Raw genomic sequence first — 21,342 nt, 5'->3', positions numbered from 1 at the left:
AGATGTTCCACTGGGTTCAGGCCGTGACTATGGGCAGGCCAGTCCACCTCAGGAATGTTATTTCCCTAACTGTTGCCTCAGAGCTGCCACGTCACGATGGAGTGGATTGTCATGCTGGTACAAAAAATGTTTCTGCACTGCATGCAGTACACAGTACCGTAAAATGTGTACATATCCTTCCGCATTTAGCGCCCTCTACAGCACAGTAAAGGGACCACACTCTAACCACGAAGAACATCGCCATACCGTAACAGCATCTCCTCAGTACTTCACTGCTGACACTACACACTGTGTCAAATAACGTTCCCATAGCATGCGCCAAACCCAAACCACTCCATCGAATAGCCACAGGGTACAGCGTCATTCACCACTACAAATCACTGATTTCCAGTTTTCCACTGTCCAGGTGCGTCTTTCTATATAGCGCTCCAGGCTTCGCTTAACACTGTCTCCAAAAATGTGTGACTCATGAGGAGCTGTTCGACCATTGTATCCCATTATTTTTAACACCGTTCGCAAAGTCACTGTCCTAGCTGGGCTGCTGGTGGCACTTTGGAACACACGAGTGATGCCTTCCGCTGATTCCATGTATTTTTTCTTGGTTACCGCCATCGACGCATTCAGAAACGCGTCTCGAAACTTTAATTAACTCGACCATTTCTGAAGGGAATACACATTACATTTCGGATTACTAGCAGTGGCACAAAGTCGGGACTGTCTGCGTCCCATTATAATAGGGACCTCTGGCAACACTAGTTAACTCTGAAGCAGAGAGGCAATTTACCTTTCGGTTGCGGTATATAGAGTGGTAATTAGTATGACTGGTGCAAGTGGTATTACCATTAGGCTTTCGGCGCTGTTCTGCAGTCCTCTCCTCACGAACAAGACGTCCGCTTCTTCCCTGGAGTCCCCGTGGTAGATCCCGTCATCTTCTTCTATCTGTGGAAAGTACAATCATCCCTTAACAGCACTTCCTCATTTCTCATGGAATTCATGTACTTACAAATGGACGAGTGTGTGTATCTTCTGGTAACATAAAAATGTATCAGGGCAAATTTTGCCAATTTAGCCACTACCTTTTACATTTGCTATATCATTTTTAAAATTTATGTCAGAAATACCAGGTTACAAGTTAAATGAAAGAAAAAGAAGTACAAATTATGAGAACGTAAAAGACAAGTACATTGATAGCGCTTGTAAGATAGTCGGGGCAGAAATGCATGTGTTGGTTTGTCTGGATATCGCAGGTATCCCCGTTTTAGGAAGTTTGAGGTTCCTGTGCGCTCTTACAGTTTTAGAGATGCTCAGAATTTGGCCTTTGTCTACATAAATACAACGCTGACGTTTTACGACTGCAGAACGGAGTAATAAAGTTTTTAAATTGAAGTTCAAGTGAACTTAAGTTACTCCTGAACGGATGCATTAAAATACCACGAAATTGCAGTCTTGCAAAATTTCTTGCTAAAAGCTCGAAAAAAGACGACGTGACCTTTCAGTTACTCAGTGAGTATACTTATCACAGACGTAAATGTCAAATGATCAGTATTTAAATGAATTGTGTGAAACAGAACTTAGAAAAAAAGTAATGGTTATAATCTACTTCTACACTACGTTCTGCAAAATACTATGAAGTGCATGGCAGAAGATACTTCCCACTTTACCACGTGTTAGGGTCTTCCCGTTCCATTCACGCGTGGAGCGCGGGAAATGGCTGTTTAATCCCTTGCTGTACCATTTAGACAAAATTCGTGCCCAAGCTTTTGGAGACGGTGCGTGCGAAAAGGTCCAGCGTGATGCATGAGACAGCCGCAATAAAAGCCGACATACGGATACCTGTTATGTAGCTACACGTTTGTTTCACGTGACACTGTTACTGTACACGTTAATACTAATTTAATTCTTTTCATTTTTGCTATATACATTTTTGTAACACAACATTTCAAACAATGTATCAAATATAAATATAAATTTTTATACATAAACAATACTTTAATAGAAATTATAACGTTCCTGAGGTTTGCATCCGCGGTCTAGGTGTAGCGCCTTTGATTAATAACCAAAACGTCCTCGGTCCCTAGTTCGAATCCCACCATCGCTTCAACTTTGATTAATTAATCAGTATTGGCGGCCGAAGACTTCCAGCATAAGAAATCACCCTCCAACTGCCAACTGCCTTATCAGAGAGGGCGGAGAAGCGGAAATAGGTTCGGGGCACTCTCTTGTCCTTGGGGTAGGAAACTGTCCCTACAGGCTGAAGAATCTGCAATGATCAACGGCATGAGGATGCACAAGGCAATGGAAGCCATTGCATTAAAGAAAAATAATGTGTATCCACAGGACATAAGGCGTGTAATTAAAAAAGGTCATGACCTCTCTCATTTGGCAAAAGATTCCGGAATAGTTCCCCATTCGGATCTCCGGGAGGGGATTGCCAAGGGGGAGGTGACCATAAGAAAAAGCTTGAATAATCAACGAAAGGATAACGTTCTACGAGTCGGGCGTGGAATGTCAGAAGCTTAAACGTGGTAGGGAAACTAGAAAATCTGAAAAAAGAGATGCAAAGGCTCAGTCTAGATATAGCAGGGGTCAGTGAAGTTAAATGGGAAGAAGACAAGCATTTCTGATCAGATAAGTGTAGGGTAATATCAACAGCAGCAGAAAACGATATAACGAGAGTAGGATTCGTTATGAACAGGAAGGTAGGACAGAGAGTGTGTTACTCTGAACAGTTCAGTGATGAGGTTGTTCTTATCAGAATCGACAGCAAACCAACACCGACAACGATAGTTCAAATATACATTCCGATGTCGCAAGCTGAAGATGAAGACAGAGAGAGAAAGTATATGAGGACATTGAAAGGGTAATGCAGTATATAGAGGGAGATGAAAATCTAATTGCCATGGGGGACTGGAATGCAGTTGTAGGGGAAGAAGTAGAAGAAAAGGTTACACGAGGATATGGGCTTGGGACAAGCAATGCGAGAGGAGAAAGACTAATTGAGTTCTGTAATAAATTTCAGGTGGGCAACAGCTTTTCCGCAGTGGATACACCGGTTCCCGTGATATCACCGAAGTTAAGCGCTGTCGGGCGTGGTCATCACTTGTATGGGTGACCATCCAGGCCGCCATGCGCTGTTGCCATTTTCTGGGTGCACTCAGCCTCGTGATGCCAATTGAAGAGCTACTCGACAGAATAGTAGCGGCTTCGGTCAAGAATACCATCTTACGACCGGGAGAGCGGTGTGCTGACCCCACGTCCCTTCCTGTCCGCATCCTCCACCGAGGATGACACGGCGGACGGATGGTCCCGGTAGGCCATTCGTGGACTGAAGACGGAGTGCTTAATAAATTTCAGGTAGTAATAACGAATACTTTGTTCAAGAATCACAAGAGATGGAGGTATACTTGGAAAAGGCCGGGTGATACGGGAAGATTTCAGTTGGATTACATCATTCTTAGACAGAGATTCCGAAATCAGATACCAGATTGTAAGGCGTACCTAGGAGCAGATATAGAATCAGATCACAATGTGGTAGTGATGAAGAGTCGGCTGAACTTTAAAGAAATTAGTCAGGAAGGATCAATACGCAAGGAAGTGGGATACGGAATAGCTAAGGAATGACGAGATACGCTTGAAGTTGTCTAAGGTTATAGAGACGGCAATAAGGAATAGCTCAGTATGCAGTACAGTGAAGAGGCATGAACATCTCTAAAAAGGGCATTCACAGAAGTTGGAAAGAAAGATATAGGTACAAAGAAGGTAACTGCAAAGAAACCATGGGTAACCGAAGAAATACATCAGTTGATCGATGAAAGAAGAAAATACAAAAATACTAAGTGAAATTCAGGAATACGGAGATACAAGTTGCTGAGGGGTGAAATAAATAGGAAGGGCAGGGAAGCTAAGACGAAATGACTGCAGGAAAAATGTGAAAAAACAAAAAAGAAATGAGAAATGATTGTCGGAAAGACTGACTCAGCATATAGGAAAGTCAAATCAACCTCCGCTGAAATTAAAAGCAAAAGTGGTAACTTTAGCAGTGCAACGGGAATTCCGCTGTTAAATGCAGAGAAGATAAGTGGAAAGAGTACATTGAAGGCCTCTATGAGGGGGAAGATTGGTCTGATGTGATAGAAGAAGAAACAGCGGCGATTTAGAAGAGATAGGGGATCCAGTATTAGAACCAGAATCTAAAAGAGGTTTGGAGGATTTAAGATCAAATAAGGCAGAAGGATATATAATATTCCATCAGAGTTTCTAAAATCATTATGTTTTAGCTCAGAATATCTTCATAGAGTAGAAAAATCCCCGGAGTAAGCATTCAGATGCGCAGAATTGGTAATCCGTTATAAACATACATTGCCATGATGGTCACATGATCTCGGGACGGTGTAGGTTCGTCTACAATGCAGCGTATAAATTTTGAATGGCGTCATATTATTTCCTTCGTAGGCGTTTTGTAGACACCATAACAATTTGCATTTTGCTGAAATAAACTGGGCTCTTAGCTTTGGTGATCAAAATGAACAGGCATCACATCACTACACTGTCACGGCAACGTGCATTCATACTGTCCGTCATGTTATGTCACGTCAGTTCGCTTATTTCATGTCAGAATATAATATCGGAATTGGAAAACGAACAACGACGAAGGTTATTAATGGCAAAAATAAACTTCATGAAGTATGTTCTCTATTAGTTTTGGTTGGTAAAGAGCTGACAAGTGAAACAACATGTCAAAACATTGACATTTAGTTGCTAGGGAAATACACACATACAAACACGTCAAACAATATCTATAATGGAATAAACGGGTCCGGTTTACTTTATCCATTTTTTTCTTACGTAATTAGTAACGTCGTAAAAAGTTATAGTTTTCGCCTTCATTAAAGGTGAGCTATTCACTTAAAACGTTATGTAAAGGAAATTGTTTCATCAACTTACATTCTTATTTGCACACATTGTGAGCGTGAACTCTGTTCTGTTATTGTAAAACCTAAATAACTTTTTGCTTTGATTTATCTGGCCACGCCGTGTGAGAACACTCAATGGGAAAAGTATCCAAGCCGTCATGGAACATTTGCAATCTGCCACGAAAACAAAGCATAAGAATAAAGATTACAAAGACACAAAAGCACAAAATCTACTACTACAACACGTGTGAGCGCGGCGAAAGTACGTTGACAACATTGTCAGCAGACGACTATACCGTCAACATTTTCTTACCCAGAAACCTTGACATGTCGCGACGTGTCGTGACGGTCTGTGTGAATGCTACCATTTGAAATGCATTGTGAAATGTTTTGACGTGACGTGACAATGACGTGACGTGACAGCCAATATGACTTGTCCTTAACGGGGGTAGGACGTCAAACTGGCCGACTTGGAGCAGGAGAGGCACCACAGACATTTTAATTTCCACTGTCTATACTTTTACAAGTAAATTCATAAAACTTTGTCAGCATGACCAGGAAGGGTTCAGGATTCACGCTCATAGCAGTGGAAGTTCAAAAATATAACAATATATATATTTTTTTACATGTGAAATGTAATCATTTTTTCACTTACTATTGGCTGCATTCGTTGCTATAGGTACACTTTTCTTCATAAGTAAGGGAGATCTTCGATGAATTTTGCACAGCATACAAACCATACTTACAGATGTATGAAACTCTAGAATTTTCTAAATCTATTAAAAACTGTGCTAAAAATTGAGATAATTAACCATAACATTTGAGTTTTTTCTATACATGAAGTTTAAAATGTAACAGCTCATTCATTTTTTCATTAATTAAATAAATTCTAGAGTTTCATACACCTGTAAGTATGGTTTGTATGCTGCGCAAAATTCATCGAACAATTTCTCTTACTTGTGATGAAAAGTGTACCTATAGCAACAAATGCAGCCAATAGTAGGTGAAAAAATGATGAATTTTCACACGTAGTAAAAATTTATTTTGTTACACTTTTGAACTTACATTGCTATGAGTATGAATCCTGAATCCTTCCTGGTCGTGTTGACAAAATGTTATGAATTTATTTGTAAAAGTATAAACAGTGGAAATTAAAATGTGGTGTGGTGCCTCTCCTGCTCCAAGTCGGCCCGTTTGACGTCCTACCACCCTTAAACGAACAGCGTCGTCCCGAGATCACGTGACAGTTACAGCTTAATGTTGACAACATCCGCAGAACACAATGTTCACGCAGGAGATATCTCTAGTCTATGAACATGTTCTAAGATTCTAAAAAAGATTGATAGTAAACATGTTAACCAAGTAGAATGGGGAGATAAGTAATCTGCTCGCAGGGAAGCGTGTTATTCACTTCCGACAACTGGTTTAGAGTCGGCTGCTGCCAGCATCGTTTTGAGCGGCCTGTTTGTGTGTGTGTGTACACTTGGGCGCACCTCCTGGTCAGCGCGGGCGAGCACGCCTCGGCGCGCGGCCTCCCCTATGGTGATGGTGTGCGCCCACGTGGCGCACTCACATGCGTCGTCAGGCGGTCCGCGGCAGCACGTGCGCCAGCAGTAGGCCGCCGGCCACGCCACGAACAGAACCACGTTCAGCAGGAACTCCCGTGGCCTGCACAGCCACAAGGAAACCTTCAAATGTCCTTACTTTTCGCCAAATAAGACAGCAATACAACTCACGCGACATAGCATCACTTTTATCATCTCTTGAATAAATTTTAACTGTTGTGACTACGAAGGCTTTCCCGGCGTAATAATTTATAAAATTCTTCTCGGGTATGCAGCCGGATCATGACGTCTTCAAGACACAATATTTCTGCGGTCCAACTGGCCGCCATCATCAGGTGAGAGCGCTGGTGCACAATCTCGCCGGAACTGACTTCCCAGCGCAAGCGGCAGCCCATATATAGGCCGCAGAAGGCCCACAACGCGTGCGCGAAAAGGTGCCGTAGCTGCCCTCTAGTGCAGTAAACATGCCGCGCCGCCGGTGGTGGAAAGAGGCGAAATCGAGATATCGCTGTTGAAGAAGAGTTCTTTACCTGACGACGTTCTCAAAAAACTTCGTCCTGGTGCTGCCGTGCCACCGAGACTATACGGCCTACCCAAGATTCATAAGAAAGGGGTCCCGCTTCGTCCGATCGTGAGTAACTTGGGTGCTCCTACCTACAATCTAGCCAAGTATTTAGCATCTGTTCTTGGCCCTCACGTCGGTAAATGCGAACATCACATTCCCAATTCTATGGTGTTTATTCAGAGATTGAAGTCCTTGTCTCTTAGTCCCTGCGATTTGCTTGTGAGCTTTGATGTCGTGTCGCTTTTTACCCGGGTTCCTCTGGAAGAATCCTTGCAATTAATTGGTGAGAAACTGGATGAGGACACAACCAGGCTTTGTCGCCACGTGCTGACGTCAACGTACTTTTTATTCAATGACAAATATTTTGAACAGACTGACGGAGTGGCTATGGGGAGCCCACTGTCCCCAATAGTCGCCAACCTTTTTATGGAAGATTTGGAGGACATGGCGCTGAAGACGGCGTCCTTAAAACCAACCTGTTTTTGGAGGTACGTTGACGACACGTTTATGGTGTGGCCTCATGGGAGAGAGGCTCTTGACCGCCTCCTAGATCATTTTAATTCCCTGAATCCTAGCATCAAGTTTACCATGGAGGTGGAAAGTGATGGAAAGCTTCCGTTTCTGGATGTTCTGGTGTACAGAAAGGATGATGGGACACTGGGACACAGTGTTTATCGAAAGCCTACGCACACGGACCGTTACCTGCATGCTTCTAGCTGTCATCCATCGTTCCAGCGTACAGGGGTCCTGCGAACGTTGGCGAGAAGAGCCTATGCCATTTCAGATGGAGAAAGCTTGACACAAGAATTGGACCACCTTAAGGTTGTGTTCAAGCAGAATGGCTATACAGATAAACAGATCCGTCGTGCTTTCCAGTTTGGACCATCGCCTGAACCACCAGAAGATACCTGCAAATCGGTGGCTTTTCTGCCTTTTGCTGGGAGCATTTCCTCGAAGATAGGAAGAATTCTAAAAAGATATGACATCAAAAGTATTTTTCGTCCGCCGGCCAAGCTTAGAGCGTTTCTTGGCTCTGTTAAGGATGACTTGGGGTTGAGGAAGCCCGGTGTATACAAGATCCCTTGCCACTGTGGGAAGGCTTACATTGGTCAGACGATCCGGACCATTCAGGACCGATGTGTTGAGCATCAGCGGCACACACGGCTGCTTCAACCCGAGAAATCCGCAGTGGCGGAGCACTGTCTCACCCAGGGACACAGAATGCAATATGATGCGACACAAATGGTTGCCCCTGCATCTCGATATTGGGACTGTATTTTAAAAGAATCAATAGAGATTCGTTTATCTGACAATCTTATTAATAGGGACAAGGGCTATCTTTTAAGTAAGACTTGGGACCCGGTGTTATCCGACATTAAAAAACAACGGTCTGCGTCTCAATCGTCGGAATAGAAATTTTTAATTTTCTTTTATTTTTGACAGCGATATCTCGATTTCGCCTCTTTCCACCACCGGCGGCGCGGCATGTTTACTGCACTAGAGGGCAGCTACGGCACCTTTTCGCGCACGCGTTGTGGGCCTTCTGCGGCCTATATATGGGCTGCCGCTTGCGCTGGGAAGTCAGTTCCGGCGAGATTGTGCACCAGCGCTCTCACCTGATGATGGCGGCCAGTTGGACCGCAGAAATATTGTGTCTTGAAGACGTCATGATCCGGCTGCATACCCGAGAAGAATTTTATAAATTTTAACTGTTGTGCACTATCATTTTCAATCGTAATATTTTTAAAAACGGTTTTTTCGTTTGTTTTATAGGATTAAAACTTTGGTAATAATAACTCATTTTTTCAGCTAAATTGCCATACAGTTCAATTATAAATGGCAGTCAAATGAAAACCGGACACCCTTCACAACAGGATCATGGAATGGTTCCATTGAAAAGTAATTAAGGCAGTTGTCTCAATAGAGACTAGATTGTCAGTTCCTGTTTCATAGGAAGCAGTCGGCCGCTGATGGAAACACAACCGCACAACCGCACTCATTCTTGCACTTCTTTGTCCTACTGAAACTGAAGTCCACGTATGTCTTTCTTCAGGTCACCAAAGATGTGAAAATCACTCAGTGAAATATCCGGGCTGTACGGAAGATGTTGCAGTGTTCTCCAACCACGTCGCTGAAGCATAGCTTTCGTCGGATTGGCAGTGTGGAGGCGGCTTTACCGTGCAGTAGTAGGGTTCTGTCCGACAGCATTCCAACAGCCCGAGGGAAACGGCAAAGCTAACTGTAGGCTGCAGATTCCTCGACTTACGCCAAAGGGTGGTTGGGTTTCGGGTTCCGCTGCATGGGTCAGGCGTCCACTATACGCACGAGGCGGCTACACGGGTAGCAGGGGCTGTGTGGCGTGGACTGGGCGGTTTTTTTAGGTTAGAGGATCTCGGGAAAACACAAGAAGGGATTCAGTCACAAAGGGTGCAGGCTGAACACAGGGAAAACGTGATACAGGAACCATTGGTATAACAGTTATAAATTGTCGTAGCTGTGTTGGGAAAGTACCAGAGCTCCAAAAGCTAATAGAAAGCGCTGATGCTCAAATCGTTATAGGCACTGATAGCTGGCTAAAGCCGGATATAAGCTCAGCCGAAATTTTTGCGAAGAACCTAACGGTGTTCCGAAAGGATAGGCTAAACACGGTTGGCGGTGGCGTGTTTGTTGCTGTTAGAAGTAGTTTAACTTGTCGCGAAATTGAAATAGATACTTCCTGTGAGTTAGTATGGGCAGAGGTCTTTGTTGGCAACTGGAATAAAATAATAATTGGATCCTTTCACCGACCTCCCAATTCAGATGATACAGTTGCGGATAGGTTCAAAGAAAACTTGAGTTTGATTTCAAACACGTACCCGAATCATACGATAATAGTTGGTGGTGACTTTAATTTACCCTCTATATGTTGGCGAAAATACATGTTTAATTCCGGAGGTACGCATAAAATATCATCCGAAATTGTGCTAAATGCATGCTCTGAAAATTATTTCGAGCAGTTAGTTCATGAGCCTACGCGAATAGTAAACGGTTGTGAAAACACACTTGACCTCTTAGCAACAAATAATCCTGAGTTAATAACGAGCATTAAAACCGATTCAGGGATTAGTGAACACAGTGCTGTGGTAGCGAGATTGAATGTTGTAATCCCCAAACCCTCGAAAAACAAGCGAAACATACACCCATTCAAAAAAGCAGATAAAAATTCACTTGACGCCTTCCTGAGAGACAATGTCCACTCATTCCAAATTAATAATGTAAGTGTAGTCCAGATGTGGCTTAAATTCAAAGAAATAGTATCGGCAGCAATTGAGAGATTTTGTTCTGTTGTTGTGGTCTTCAGTCCTGAGACTGGTTTGATGCAGCTCTCCATGTTACTCTATCCTGTGCAAGCTTCTTCATCTCCCAGTACCTACTGCAACCTACATCCTTCTGAATCTGCTTAGTGTATTGATCTCTTGGTCTCCCTCTACGATTTTCACCCTCCACGCTGCCCTCCAATGCTAAATTTGTGATCCCTTGATGCCTCAAAACATGTCCTACCAACCGATCCCTTCTTCTAGTCAAGTTGTGCCACAAACTTCTCTTCTCCCCAATCCTATTCAATACCTCCTCATTAGTTACGTGATCTACCCACCTTATCTTCAGCATTCTTCTGTAGCACCACATTTCGAAAGCTTCTATTCTCTTCTTGTCCAGACTATTTATCGTCCATGTTTCACTTCCATACATGGCTACACTCCATACAAATACTTTCAGAAACGACTTCCTGACACTTAAATCTATACTCGATGTTAACAAATTTCTCTTCTTCAGAAACGATTTCCTTGCCATTGCCAGTCTACATTTAATATTCTCTCTACTTCGACCATCATCAGTTATTTTGCTCCCTAAATAGCAAAACTCCTTTACTACTTTAAGTGTCTCATTTCCTAATCTAATCCCCTCAGCATCACCCGATTTAATTTGACTACATTCCATTATCCTCGTTTTGCTTTTGTTGATGTTCATCTTATATCCTCCTTTCAAGACACTGTCCATTCCGTTCAACTGCTCTTCCAAGTCCTTTGCTGTCTCTGACAGAATTACAATGTCATCGGCGAACCTCAAAGTTTTTACTTCTTCTCCATGAATTTTAATACCTACTCCGAATTTTTCTTTTGTTTCCTTTACTGCTTGCTCAATATACAGATTGAATAACATCGGGGAGAGGCTACAACCCTGTCTCACTCCTTTCCCAACCACTGCTTCCCTTTCATGCCCCTCGACTCTTATAACTGCCATCTGGTTTCTGTACAAATTGTAAATAGCCTTTCGCTCCCTGTATTTTACCCCTGCCACCTTCAGAATTGGAAAGAGAGTATTTCAGTTAACGTTGTCAAAAGCTTTCTCTAAGTCTACAAATGCTAGAAACGTAGGTTTGCCTTTTCTTAATCTTTCTTCTCAGATAAGTCGTAAGGTTAGTATTGCCTCACGTGTTCCAGCATTTCTACGGAATCCAAACTGATCTTCCCCGAGGTCCGCTTCTACCAGTTTTTCACTTCGTCTGTAAAGAATTCGCGTTAGTATTTTGCAGCTGTGACTTATTAAACTGATAGTTCGGTAATTTTCACATCTGTCAACACCTGCTTTCTTTGGGATTGGAATTATTATATTCTTCTTGAAGTCTGTGTGTATTTCGACTGTCTCATACATCTTGCTCACCAGATGGTAGAGTTTGGTCATGACTGGCTCACCCAAGGCCATCAGTAGTTCTAATGGAATGTTGTCTACTCTGGGGGCCTTGTTTCGACTCAGGTCTTTCAGTGCTCTGTCAAACTCTTCACGCAGTATCATATCTCCCATTTCACCTTCATCTACATCCTCTTCCATTTCCATAATATTGTCCTCAAGTACATCACCATTGTATAAACCCTCTATATACTCCTTCCACCTTTCTGCCTTCCCTTCTTTGCTTAGAACTGGGTTGCCATCTGAGCTCTTGATATTCATACAAGTGGTTCTCTTCTCTCCAAAGGTCTCTTTAATTTTCCTGTAGGCAGTATCTATCTTACCCCTAGTGAGAGATTTATACCAAATAAATTAACAAAAGATGGAGCTGATCCTCCTTGGTACACAAAACGGGTTAGAACACTATTGCAGAAACAACGAAACAAAACACGTCAAATTTAAACAGACGCAAAATCCCAAAGATTGGTTATCTTTGACAGAAGCTCGAAATTTAGCGCGGACTTCAATGCGAGATGCTTATAATAGTTTCCACAACGAAACTTCGTCTCGAAACCTGGCAGAAAATCCAAAGAGATTCTGGTCATATGTGAAGTATGTTAGCGGCAAGAAACAATCAATGCCTTATCTGCGTGATAGCAATGGGGATACTATCGAAGACAGTGCTGCCAAAGCAGTTACTAAACACAGCCTTCCGAAATGCTTTCACAAAAGAAGACGAAGTAAATATTCCAGAATTTGAATGAGAACAGCTGCCAACATGAGTAACGTAGAAGTAGATATCCTCGGAGTAGTGAAGCAACGTAAATCACTTAATAAAAGCAAGTCTTCTGGTCCAGACTGTATACCAATTAGGTTCCTTTCGGAGTATGCTGATGCATTAGCTTCATACTTAACAATCATATAAAACCATTCGCTCGACGATAGATCCGTACCCAAAGACTAGAAGTTGCACAGGTCACACCAATATTCAAGAAAGGTAGTAGGAGTAATCCACTAAATTACAGGCCCATATCATTAACGTCGATATTCAGCAGGATTTTAGAACATACACTCCTGGAAATTGAAATAAGAACACCGTGAATTCATTGTCCCAGGAAGGGGAAACTTTATTGACACATTCCTGGGGTCAGATACATCACATGATCACACTGACAGAACCACAGGCACATAGACACAGGCAACAGAGCATGCACAATGTCGGCACTAGTACAGTGTATATCCACCTTTCGCAGCAATGCAGGCTGCTATTCTCCCATGGAGACGATCGTAGAGATGCTGGATGTAGTCCTGTGGAACGGCTTGCCATGCCATTTCCACCTGGCGCCTCAGTTGGACCAGCGTTCGTGCTGGACGTGCAGACCGCGTGAGACGACGCTTCATCCAGTCCCAAACATGCTCAATGGGCGACAGATCCGGAGATCTTGCTGGCCAGGGTAGTTGACTTACACCTTCTAGAGCACGTTGGGTGGCACGGGATACATGCGGACGTGCATTGTCCTGTTGGAACAGCAAGTTCCCTTGCCGGTCTAGGAATGGTAGAACGATGGGTTCGATGACGGTTTGGATGTACCGTGCACTATTCAGTGTCCCCTCGACGATCACCAGTGGTGTACGGCCAGTGTAGGAGATCGCTCCCCACACCATGATGCCGGGTGTTGGCCCTGTGTGCCTCGGTCGTATGCAGTCCTGATTGTGGCGCTCACCTGCACGGCGCCAAACACGCATACGACCATCATTGGCACCAAGGCAGAAGCGACTCTCATCGCTGAAGACGACACGTCTCCATTCGTCCCTCCATTCACGCCTGTCGCGACACCACTGGAGGCGGGCTGCACGATGTTGGGGCGTGAGCGGAAGACGGCGTAACGGTGTGCGGGACCGTAGCCCAGCTTCATGGAGACGGTTGCGAATGGTCCTCGCCGATACCCCAGGAGCAACAGTGTCCCTAATTTGCTGGGAAGTGGCGGTGCGGTCCCCTACGGCACTGCGTAGGATCCTACGGTCTTGGCGTGCATCCGTGCGTCGCTGCGGTCCGGTCCCAGGTCGACGGGCACGTGCACCTTCCGCCGACCACTGGCGACAACATCGATGTACTGTGGAGACCTCACGCCCCACGTGTTGAGCAATTCGGCGGTACGTCCACCCGGTCTCCCGCATGCCCACTATACGCCCTCGCTCAAAGTCCGTCAACTGCACATACGGTTCACGTCCACGCTGTCGCGGCATGCTACCAGTGTTAAAGACTGCGATGGAGCTCCGTATGCCACGGCAAACTGGCTGACACTGACGGCGGCGGTGCACAAATGCTGCGCAGCTAGCGCCATTCGACGGCCAACACCGCGGTTCCTGGTGTGTCCGCTGTGCCGTGCGTGTGATCATTGCTTGTACAGCCCTCTTGCAGTGTCCGGAGCAAGTATGGTGGGTCTGACACACCGGTGTCAATGTGTTCTTTTTTCCATTTTCAGGAGTGTATAATGTGTTCGCACATTATGAATTACCTCGAAGAAAACGGTCTATTGACACACAGTCAACATGGGTTTAGATAACATCGTTCCTTTGAAACACAACTAGCTCTTTATTCGCATGAAGTGTTGAGTGCTATTGGCAAGGGATTTCAGATCGGTTCCATATTTCTGGATTTCCAGAAGGCTTTTGACACTGTACCACACAAGCGGCTCGTAGTGAAATGCGTGCTTATGGAATATTGTCTTAAATAATGAAAAGTGTGAGGTCATCCACATGAGTGCTAAAAGGAACGCGTTAAAATTCGGTTACACGATAAATCAGTCTAATCTAAAAGCCGTAAATTCACCTAAATACCTAGGTATTACAATTACGAACAATTTAAATTGGAAGGAACACACAGAAAATGTTGTGGGGAAGGCTAACCAAAGACTGCGCTTTATTGGTAGGACACTTAAAAAATGTAACAAACCTACTAAGGAGACTGCCTACACTACGCTTGTCCGTCCACTTTTAGAACACTGTTGCGCGGTGTGGGATCCTTACCAGATAGGTCTGAGTTCATCGAAAAAGTTAAAAGAAAGGCAGCACGTTTTGTATTATCGCTGAATATGGGAAAGAGTGTCACAGAAATGATATAGGGTTGGGTTGTATGAAAATGGTTCAAATGGCTCTGAGCGCTATGGGACTTAACATCTATGGTCATCAGCCCCCTAGAACTTAGAACTACTTAAACCTAACTAACCTAAGGACATCACACAACACCCAGTCATCAGGAGGCAGAGAAAATCCCTGACCCCGCCGGGAATCGAACCCGGGAACCCGGGCGCGGGAAGCGAGAACGCTACCGCACGAGAAATGATATAGGATTTGGGATGGACATCATTAAAAGAAAGGCGTTTTTCGTTGCGACGGAATCTTCTCACGAAATTCCAATCGCGAACTTTCTCCTCCGAATGCGAAAATATATTGTTGACACCGACTTACATAATGAGGAACGATCACCAAGATAAAATAATGGAAATCAGAGCTCGTACGGAAAGATATAGGTGTTCATTCTTCCCGCGCGCTATACGAGATTGGAATAATAGAGAATTGTGAAGGTGGTTCGATGAACCCTCTGCCAGGCACTCAAATGTGATTTCCAGAGTATCCATGTAGATGTAGATGTAGCTGTAAGTGTGGAAACATCCCAAATACTTCCCCGCCAGAGAAATCCAAATCTATTCCCCCAAGTTCCGATAAGGTCATGATGACCTTCTTCTTCGACTGCAGGGGCTCTCTGCTCGTGAAGTTCCTCGAGCATCGAAGCACAATCATTGCACAGCGCTATGAAGACACTTCGCAGAAACCGCCACGTGTCATATACACGAAACGCCCGGAATGCTGCCGGACGGAATCATCCTGGTGCATTTTAACTCCCGCCCTCACACTGTCAATCGGACAAACGCTACGCTTCAGCGGTTTTGTTGGGAAACAGCAAAATTCTCCATACAGCTCGGATGTTTCGCCGTGTGATTTTCACCTGAAGAAACACACGCGAAGACGACAGTTTCAGTCGGACGAGGAAGTGCAAGAATGGGTGCAGTCTTGGGTCTGTCAGCGGCCAACCGCCTTCAACTCGTCTCGCCTCCCAGTGGAATGAAAGTTTTAATGCGTGTGGTGATTACTTTTGAATGAAACATTCCATTGTCCAGTTGTGGTAGATATTAGGTTTTCATTTCACTACCAGTTACATAAAAATACCCTTTTACACATTCTGGTTTACATAGTGACTTATTGATCGCGTCTTTTCAGTGCAGAGTTCTGTATGATAATGTTCACATATTAGGTCACACAATTTTCACTCACGTGCTGCATTTGGTTCACGATATGTTGTTGCAGATAAGATGGTGCAAACAATGGACTGCCATTCTGGTAATAATGTGTTTCATCCAGAAGTTTTCCTTTGTCCATGTTTGGCATCGAGCCATAAAATTCTACAGTTATGTCTTCCCTTTTTCCCTTGAACGTTTTCAGTTGTCTTTCCGAAGCATTGATGTTGGGTAGCATCAAGTTTGTCCATAAGTCTTCGATGAGGAAGGATTCCCTCGGCAGCAAGTATGTATACAACTATGGATCGCGTACTCTGGACACAGTGACAGCTTTCTTTATACAGAGTGAACTACAACTTCACTGACAAACTTTCAGAGACAGTAGTGTGAACTGGAACAAGACAAAAATGTCTAGTAAATATTCGCTCTAAAATGCATGCCTTAAAAGTTATAAACACTTTTCATCTTTAATTTGCCTTTCATCTTGCGCTCTGCTTCCCGCACAACTTCTCTTAATGTATGTTGCTTCTGCCTAGACGTAATCTCCTTTGTTGTTACCGTACCACATCAAGAAGCGTTCGTCCATATATTACATATGAACTTGATATGGTACGGAAACAACAAAGGAGGTTACTTCCTGGCAGAAGAATGATACTTGTTCATCTTTGCTACTGTAGAAAGTGCTCAGAGCCCATGTTTACTGGAGGTTTTTTTCTTGTTTTGGTCCTCTTAAAACAGGGAAAGCAAAGAATTTTGAGTGAAAGAGATGTGTCTCGCAGCATCTAATACGAACAAGTGCTCATAGGGCTTAAGGTATGCACTTTGGAGCCCATATTTACTAGAGATTTATTTTTAATTTTTGTTCGTACTACCTCATTCCAAAATATGGAAAACAAAGAGCTCACACTAGAAGAGATGCAATCAACAGTACCGAAGATGAAAAAGTGCTCTTAGTTCTTACGGTATCCATTTTAGAGCGTATGTTTACTAGTCTTTTTTCTTGGTTTGGTCCACAGTACCACGTCTGGTTTATCCCGCATAGGCCGCCTTTACTCTTTCAGTATTGGCGAGATTTTGGCTCTTAATAGTGCCGTCTCTAGGGTGAAGGATCTAATGTGTTCTATTTCGTGAATGATCATTTTTGCTTGCATTGCTTTCTCTGTTAAATATTTTATGAAATATTTTCATTTGTTCCTGTTGTGATGCCTAGATATTTGAAATCTGGTACAAGTTTTAGTTTTTCCGCCCGTATGAATATCTCTGTTGATGCAAGAGCTTTTCCTCTTGTTCTTAGTACCTATATTTCAGTTTTTGCCACATTTTGTAATCGTGCTTGACGCACCTATTTTCCATATCTTTTATCGATTCTTGTAGCTTTTTGAATGTATTTTGAGCCGATTACATAATCCTCTTCATATCTGTATAAGATTACACCCTCCCTACGAGGCGTTCTTGGACCTCGAACGCCCGACAAGTTGTGCACTTTCTGAAATCCCCGTGCCGATCCTCCGAGCTATCACAATCTGCCCTCACTCAAACTCAGATATATCGCACGTCTTAACTCATTCCATAATCGGGCAGCACGTTCACTGATACTACATGCACCGTATGTGTGTCTCTCTAGAAGTCATTCCTCGTCAAGGGACGCTGCTATCTGTTGGACGGGGTTGCATCGATAGAAGTTCATGGTCATAATGTTCTGCGTGATCGGTGTACACACAGATTCGCTGCATGAAAACTCCCAACCTTACGTATAAAACTTGTCTCTCTCATCAAGTGCTTTCCACACGCTCTTTAGTAGGAGCCAGAGTTTATCTTCCTTTCCTAAATCCCATTTGATTTTCGGGGAGGTTTTCGTCGAATATTTCTTTTATTCTTTCCGTAATTATTTTCGTGAGTATTTTGATAGGTAAGATTTCCACTAGTATGCCTTTGTACTTGCTGGTGTCCTTGTGGTCTCCTTTCCCTTCATACAGCACTTTAATAACCGATTGTCTTCACTGTTCTGCAATGGAGGCTTTTTTCTAAGCACTTATTTAAAGTTTTGTCCATTGTCTTGTTGTTATTTAGGCTGTGAGTTTTATATATTCGCTGTACAGTCTATCAGGACCTACGACATGTTTTTTTCATAGTGCAGTTAACGGCATTTCTGAACGGATCCCATTCCGCAGTTGTTTGCGACCGTGTCTCGTGTGTACCCTCTGGTTTGTCCTCTAGTCCCTCCTTGTTAAGTATATTGTTGAAGTGTGTCTCCCGTTGTTTCACACCGATGTGGTATCTTTTGGCGCGTTTCATGGGGTGTAGCACAAAATGAAATGAAATGTCGTGTGGCTAGGGCCTCCCGTCGGGTAGACCAGTCGCCTGGTGCAAGTATTTTTTTTTTTTTTTTTTTCGCTTGACGCCACTTCGGCGACTTGTGTGTCGATGGGGATGAGATGATTAGGATAAGGACAACACAGGACCCAGTCCCTGAGCGCAGAAAATCTCCGACCCCGCTGGGAGCCGAACGCAGGCCCCTTAGCATGGCATTCCGTCACGCTGACCACTTTTTTTTTTTAAATCTTATTTTTGTTTGATAGTGTTCGTTGCATTTATTCGGGGCGGACGTCCCTTGACAACCGTTGAAGTTCATCGATGATCCATTCTCTCAGTTTTTTTTTTTTTTTATTGCAGAGAGTGGTTAGCCCTCTGACCGAACACGCTGAGCTACCGTGCCGGCCTCCGCTCAGCGATCGAGGCAAACGGAATAGCTCAATGCACGGGTCTCTTGTATTTCTCCCAGGACTTTATTTCCTTCTCCTTCTCAGAATGTCCTCTTAATTTTCTTGAGTGTTCTCTTTAGATATATCGTTTTTCGACCAAAGTTCTGAGGAGTGTAGGGCTTCTATCCACCGTCTTAGTTAATGCACACTTTCTGGTACGTCTTTTCTCAATCCGTAGTACTCCGTGCCGAACCACTGATTCGCTCTTCTGTTATTCCTGATGTTGCTGGCTTGTCTTAAGAATTCTCCTTGTGTTTGTGCTGCTTGCTCTAGCCGTCCATTGTTTATTAACGTTTCAAGTTGTTTTATCTCGTCTGATTTAGCTTCCATTTTCGTGATGCCTATTATACTTGACACTATTACTTTTCTCGTTCTTTTTTTCGCCATTCCCCTCTTACTTTCAGAGGGTTATGTTTCCGAAGTGTTGTATGGTTAGCTGTCCAGAGAGGTGTTATATTGCCCCTGATTGGCCCTCTTATGAATGCGATGTCTGTTCTGCTTTTGTTGTCGTAGGAAATGCATGTAGGTACAGTGGAATTGTTTATTACGCTAAAGCGTTCTTTCTCTACCTTTTCCACTACTATTTTTGCTGTATATCCATTTTACCGTTTAAGTCTCTGGTAATGATTAGTGGTTTACTATGTTTACACTGGGCGATCAGTAGGTTCGTTTTATTTATTATATAAATAGTCATTTTGTTCAGTCGGAAGTATGTTAAAATTATGTGTTCTGTTTGTGTTAGGATTGTATGTTGCTGTTTGATAGTTGTGATTAGCATTGTTACCTCTTGTTTCAGAGGAAAGTGTTATTCCTCTTGTGGGCTTTCCTCTTTTTCCTTAGTTGACTTGAAGATGAGTACAGTAAACTTCCGGATGTTTCCAGTTCTCGGCTAAAATTATTAGGATTTCTATGTCATATTCCTGTGGAACATATGAGCCATGTCCATTGCCCTTTTGTACGTTATATATTCCGTAGCAAGATCTTTAGGTTTCCTACTGTTTATATGCGATTTTTGAGCGTCATTTTTGTGTCTTATTTATCGGAAAAAATGGGGGAAAGGGAAAGTGTCTGACAGTGATCCCTGCTGGCCAGTATTTAGCATTATTTGACATTTCCAAACAGTTAAGGATTTCGTGTTGTTATTGTTTTCCAATTCTTCACAAACCACATTTTCTTTGATTCCCTTCTTAGAAGTTGTTTCATTGAGTCTGGTGTTGCCTCAGTTTTCTGTCGTCCTACATAGAACGAGCCACTCTCATCTGTGACTTCTATGTTTACGTCTTTTAGTCTGTCCCGTCAGTAATTTGCGTTGCCTAATTGGTTATAGTCGTCCATTGTTCTTCGTTTATGTTTTGAATCACGTTCACACTTTTACTTATAAAATACTTTATTAAAATATACATATGTTCACTTCACAAAAGACACACGAAGACTATCTATTGCGCCTCATCACTCACGCATATATACACAAAACATAGCTGCCATCACAATCGATACTTCTCGAACATACTCGATATAACTTATTCTAGAACGATGTTCTGGAACTTTCTCATATCCGATATAAATGTATTACATAATTCCAACACACCTCCTTACATTTATATCGCGATGTTTAACATATTCCTAATTTTAATGAATTTTTCTTTACATAACGACTTTGTGAATATATCTGCAACATTTTCATTTGAATCTACTTTAACAATATCAATGAGTCCCTGTAAATAATACTCATTCACAAAATGGTAATGCACTTCTATGTATTTTGAATTCTTTGTAAAATTACCAAACTTCTCTATATTTAATGCTCCTGAATTATCTTCATATATGACAATAGGTTTTTCAAATTTAACATTAAAAATGTCTAAAATATCATGTACAAGTTTCACCTCGCTTACAGCTTCAGACAATGCTACATATTCTGCGAAAGTTGAAGCCTTTGTAACACTCGCTTGTTTTCTTGACTTCCAAAATACAACATTACCAAATAATCTAATTACATAACCAGAAGTTGACTTTCTATCCACACTATCACCTGCCCAATATGAATCCACAAAACAATCTAATATCTCAGCACTTTCATTCCTACAATAGTTTAATTTCAAATCTTTAGTTAAATATAAATATTTCAAAATTCTCAAAGCATATTTAAAATGAGTACTACTGTAACAACTTTGGAATCTGCTCAAGTAATTCACACTATAGCTAATATCTGGTCTAGTACCCGAACTTACGTACAAGAGTGCACCTATCAAGTTTCTATATCTAACGTCATTACAATCTTCATACGCTGGTTCTAACTTTAAATTTACTTCCATTGGAGTTTTGAACAAGATCGAATCTTCAATTTTATATTTCGCAGCTAACGAATCAATATATTTTTCTTGACTCAAACTCATAACTCTTGTTTCACAATCATAATTAATATCGATGCCAAGATATCTTTTTACCTCACCTAAATCTTTCATATTAAATCGTTTTGACAATAAGTTCTTAATCTTAACAATTTTTTCTTTTCTCACACAGCAAATGAGC

General features: G+C 42.7%; 1 protein-coding gene across 1 annotated transcript in view; it reads right to left on the bottom strand.

Moving 5' to 3' along the window:
* Positions 1-6,316: 6,316 nt before the first annotated feature.
* LOC126231919 (structural maintenance of chromosomes protein 5-like) overlaps positions 6,317-21,342 on the bottom strand; it is a 192,946-nt gene continuing 177,920 nt past the window's right edge. Inside the window, exon 10 of the mRNA XM_049942426.1 lies at positions 6,317-6,581. Within this exon, the coding sequence (XP_049798383.1) occupies positions 6,317-6,581 (265 nt within the window). The remainder of the gene's footprint in view (positions 6,582-21,342) is intronic.

The sequence above is a fragment of the Schistocerca nitens genome, chromosome 1 (genome assembly GCF_023898315.1).
Source record: "Schistocerca nitens isolate TAMUIC-IGC-003100 chromosome 1, iqSchNite1.1, whole genome shotgun sequence".
Classification (NCBI taxonomy): domain Eukaryota; kingdom Metazoa; phylum Arthropoda; class Insecta; order Orthoptera; family Acrididae; genus Schistocerca; species Schistocerca nitens.
This window is presented reverse-complemented; position numbering and strand designations above follow the sequence as displayed.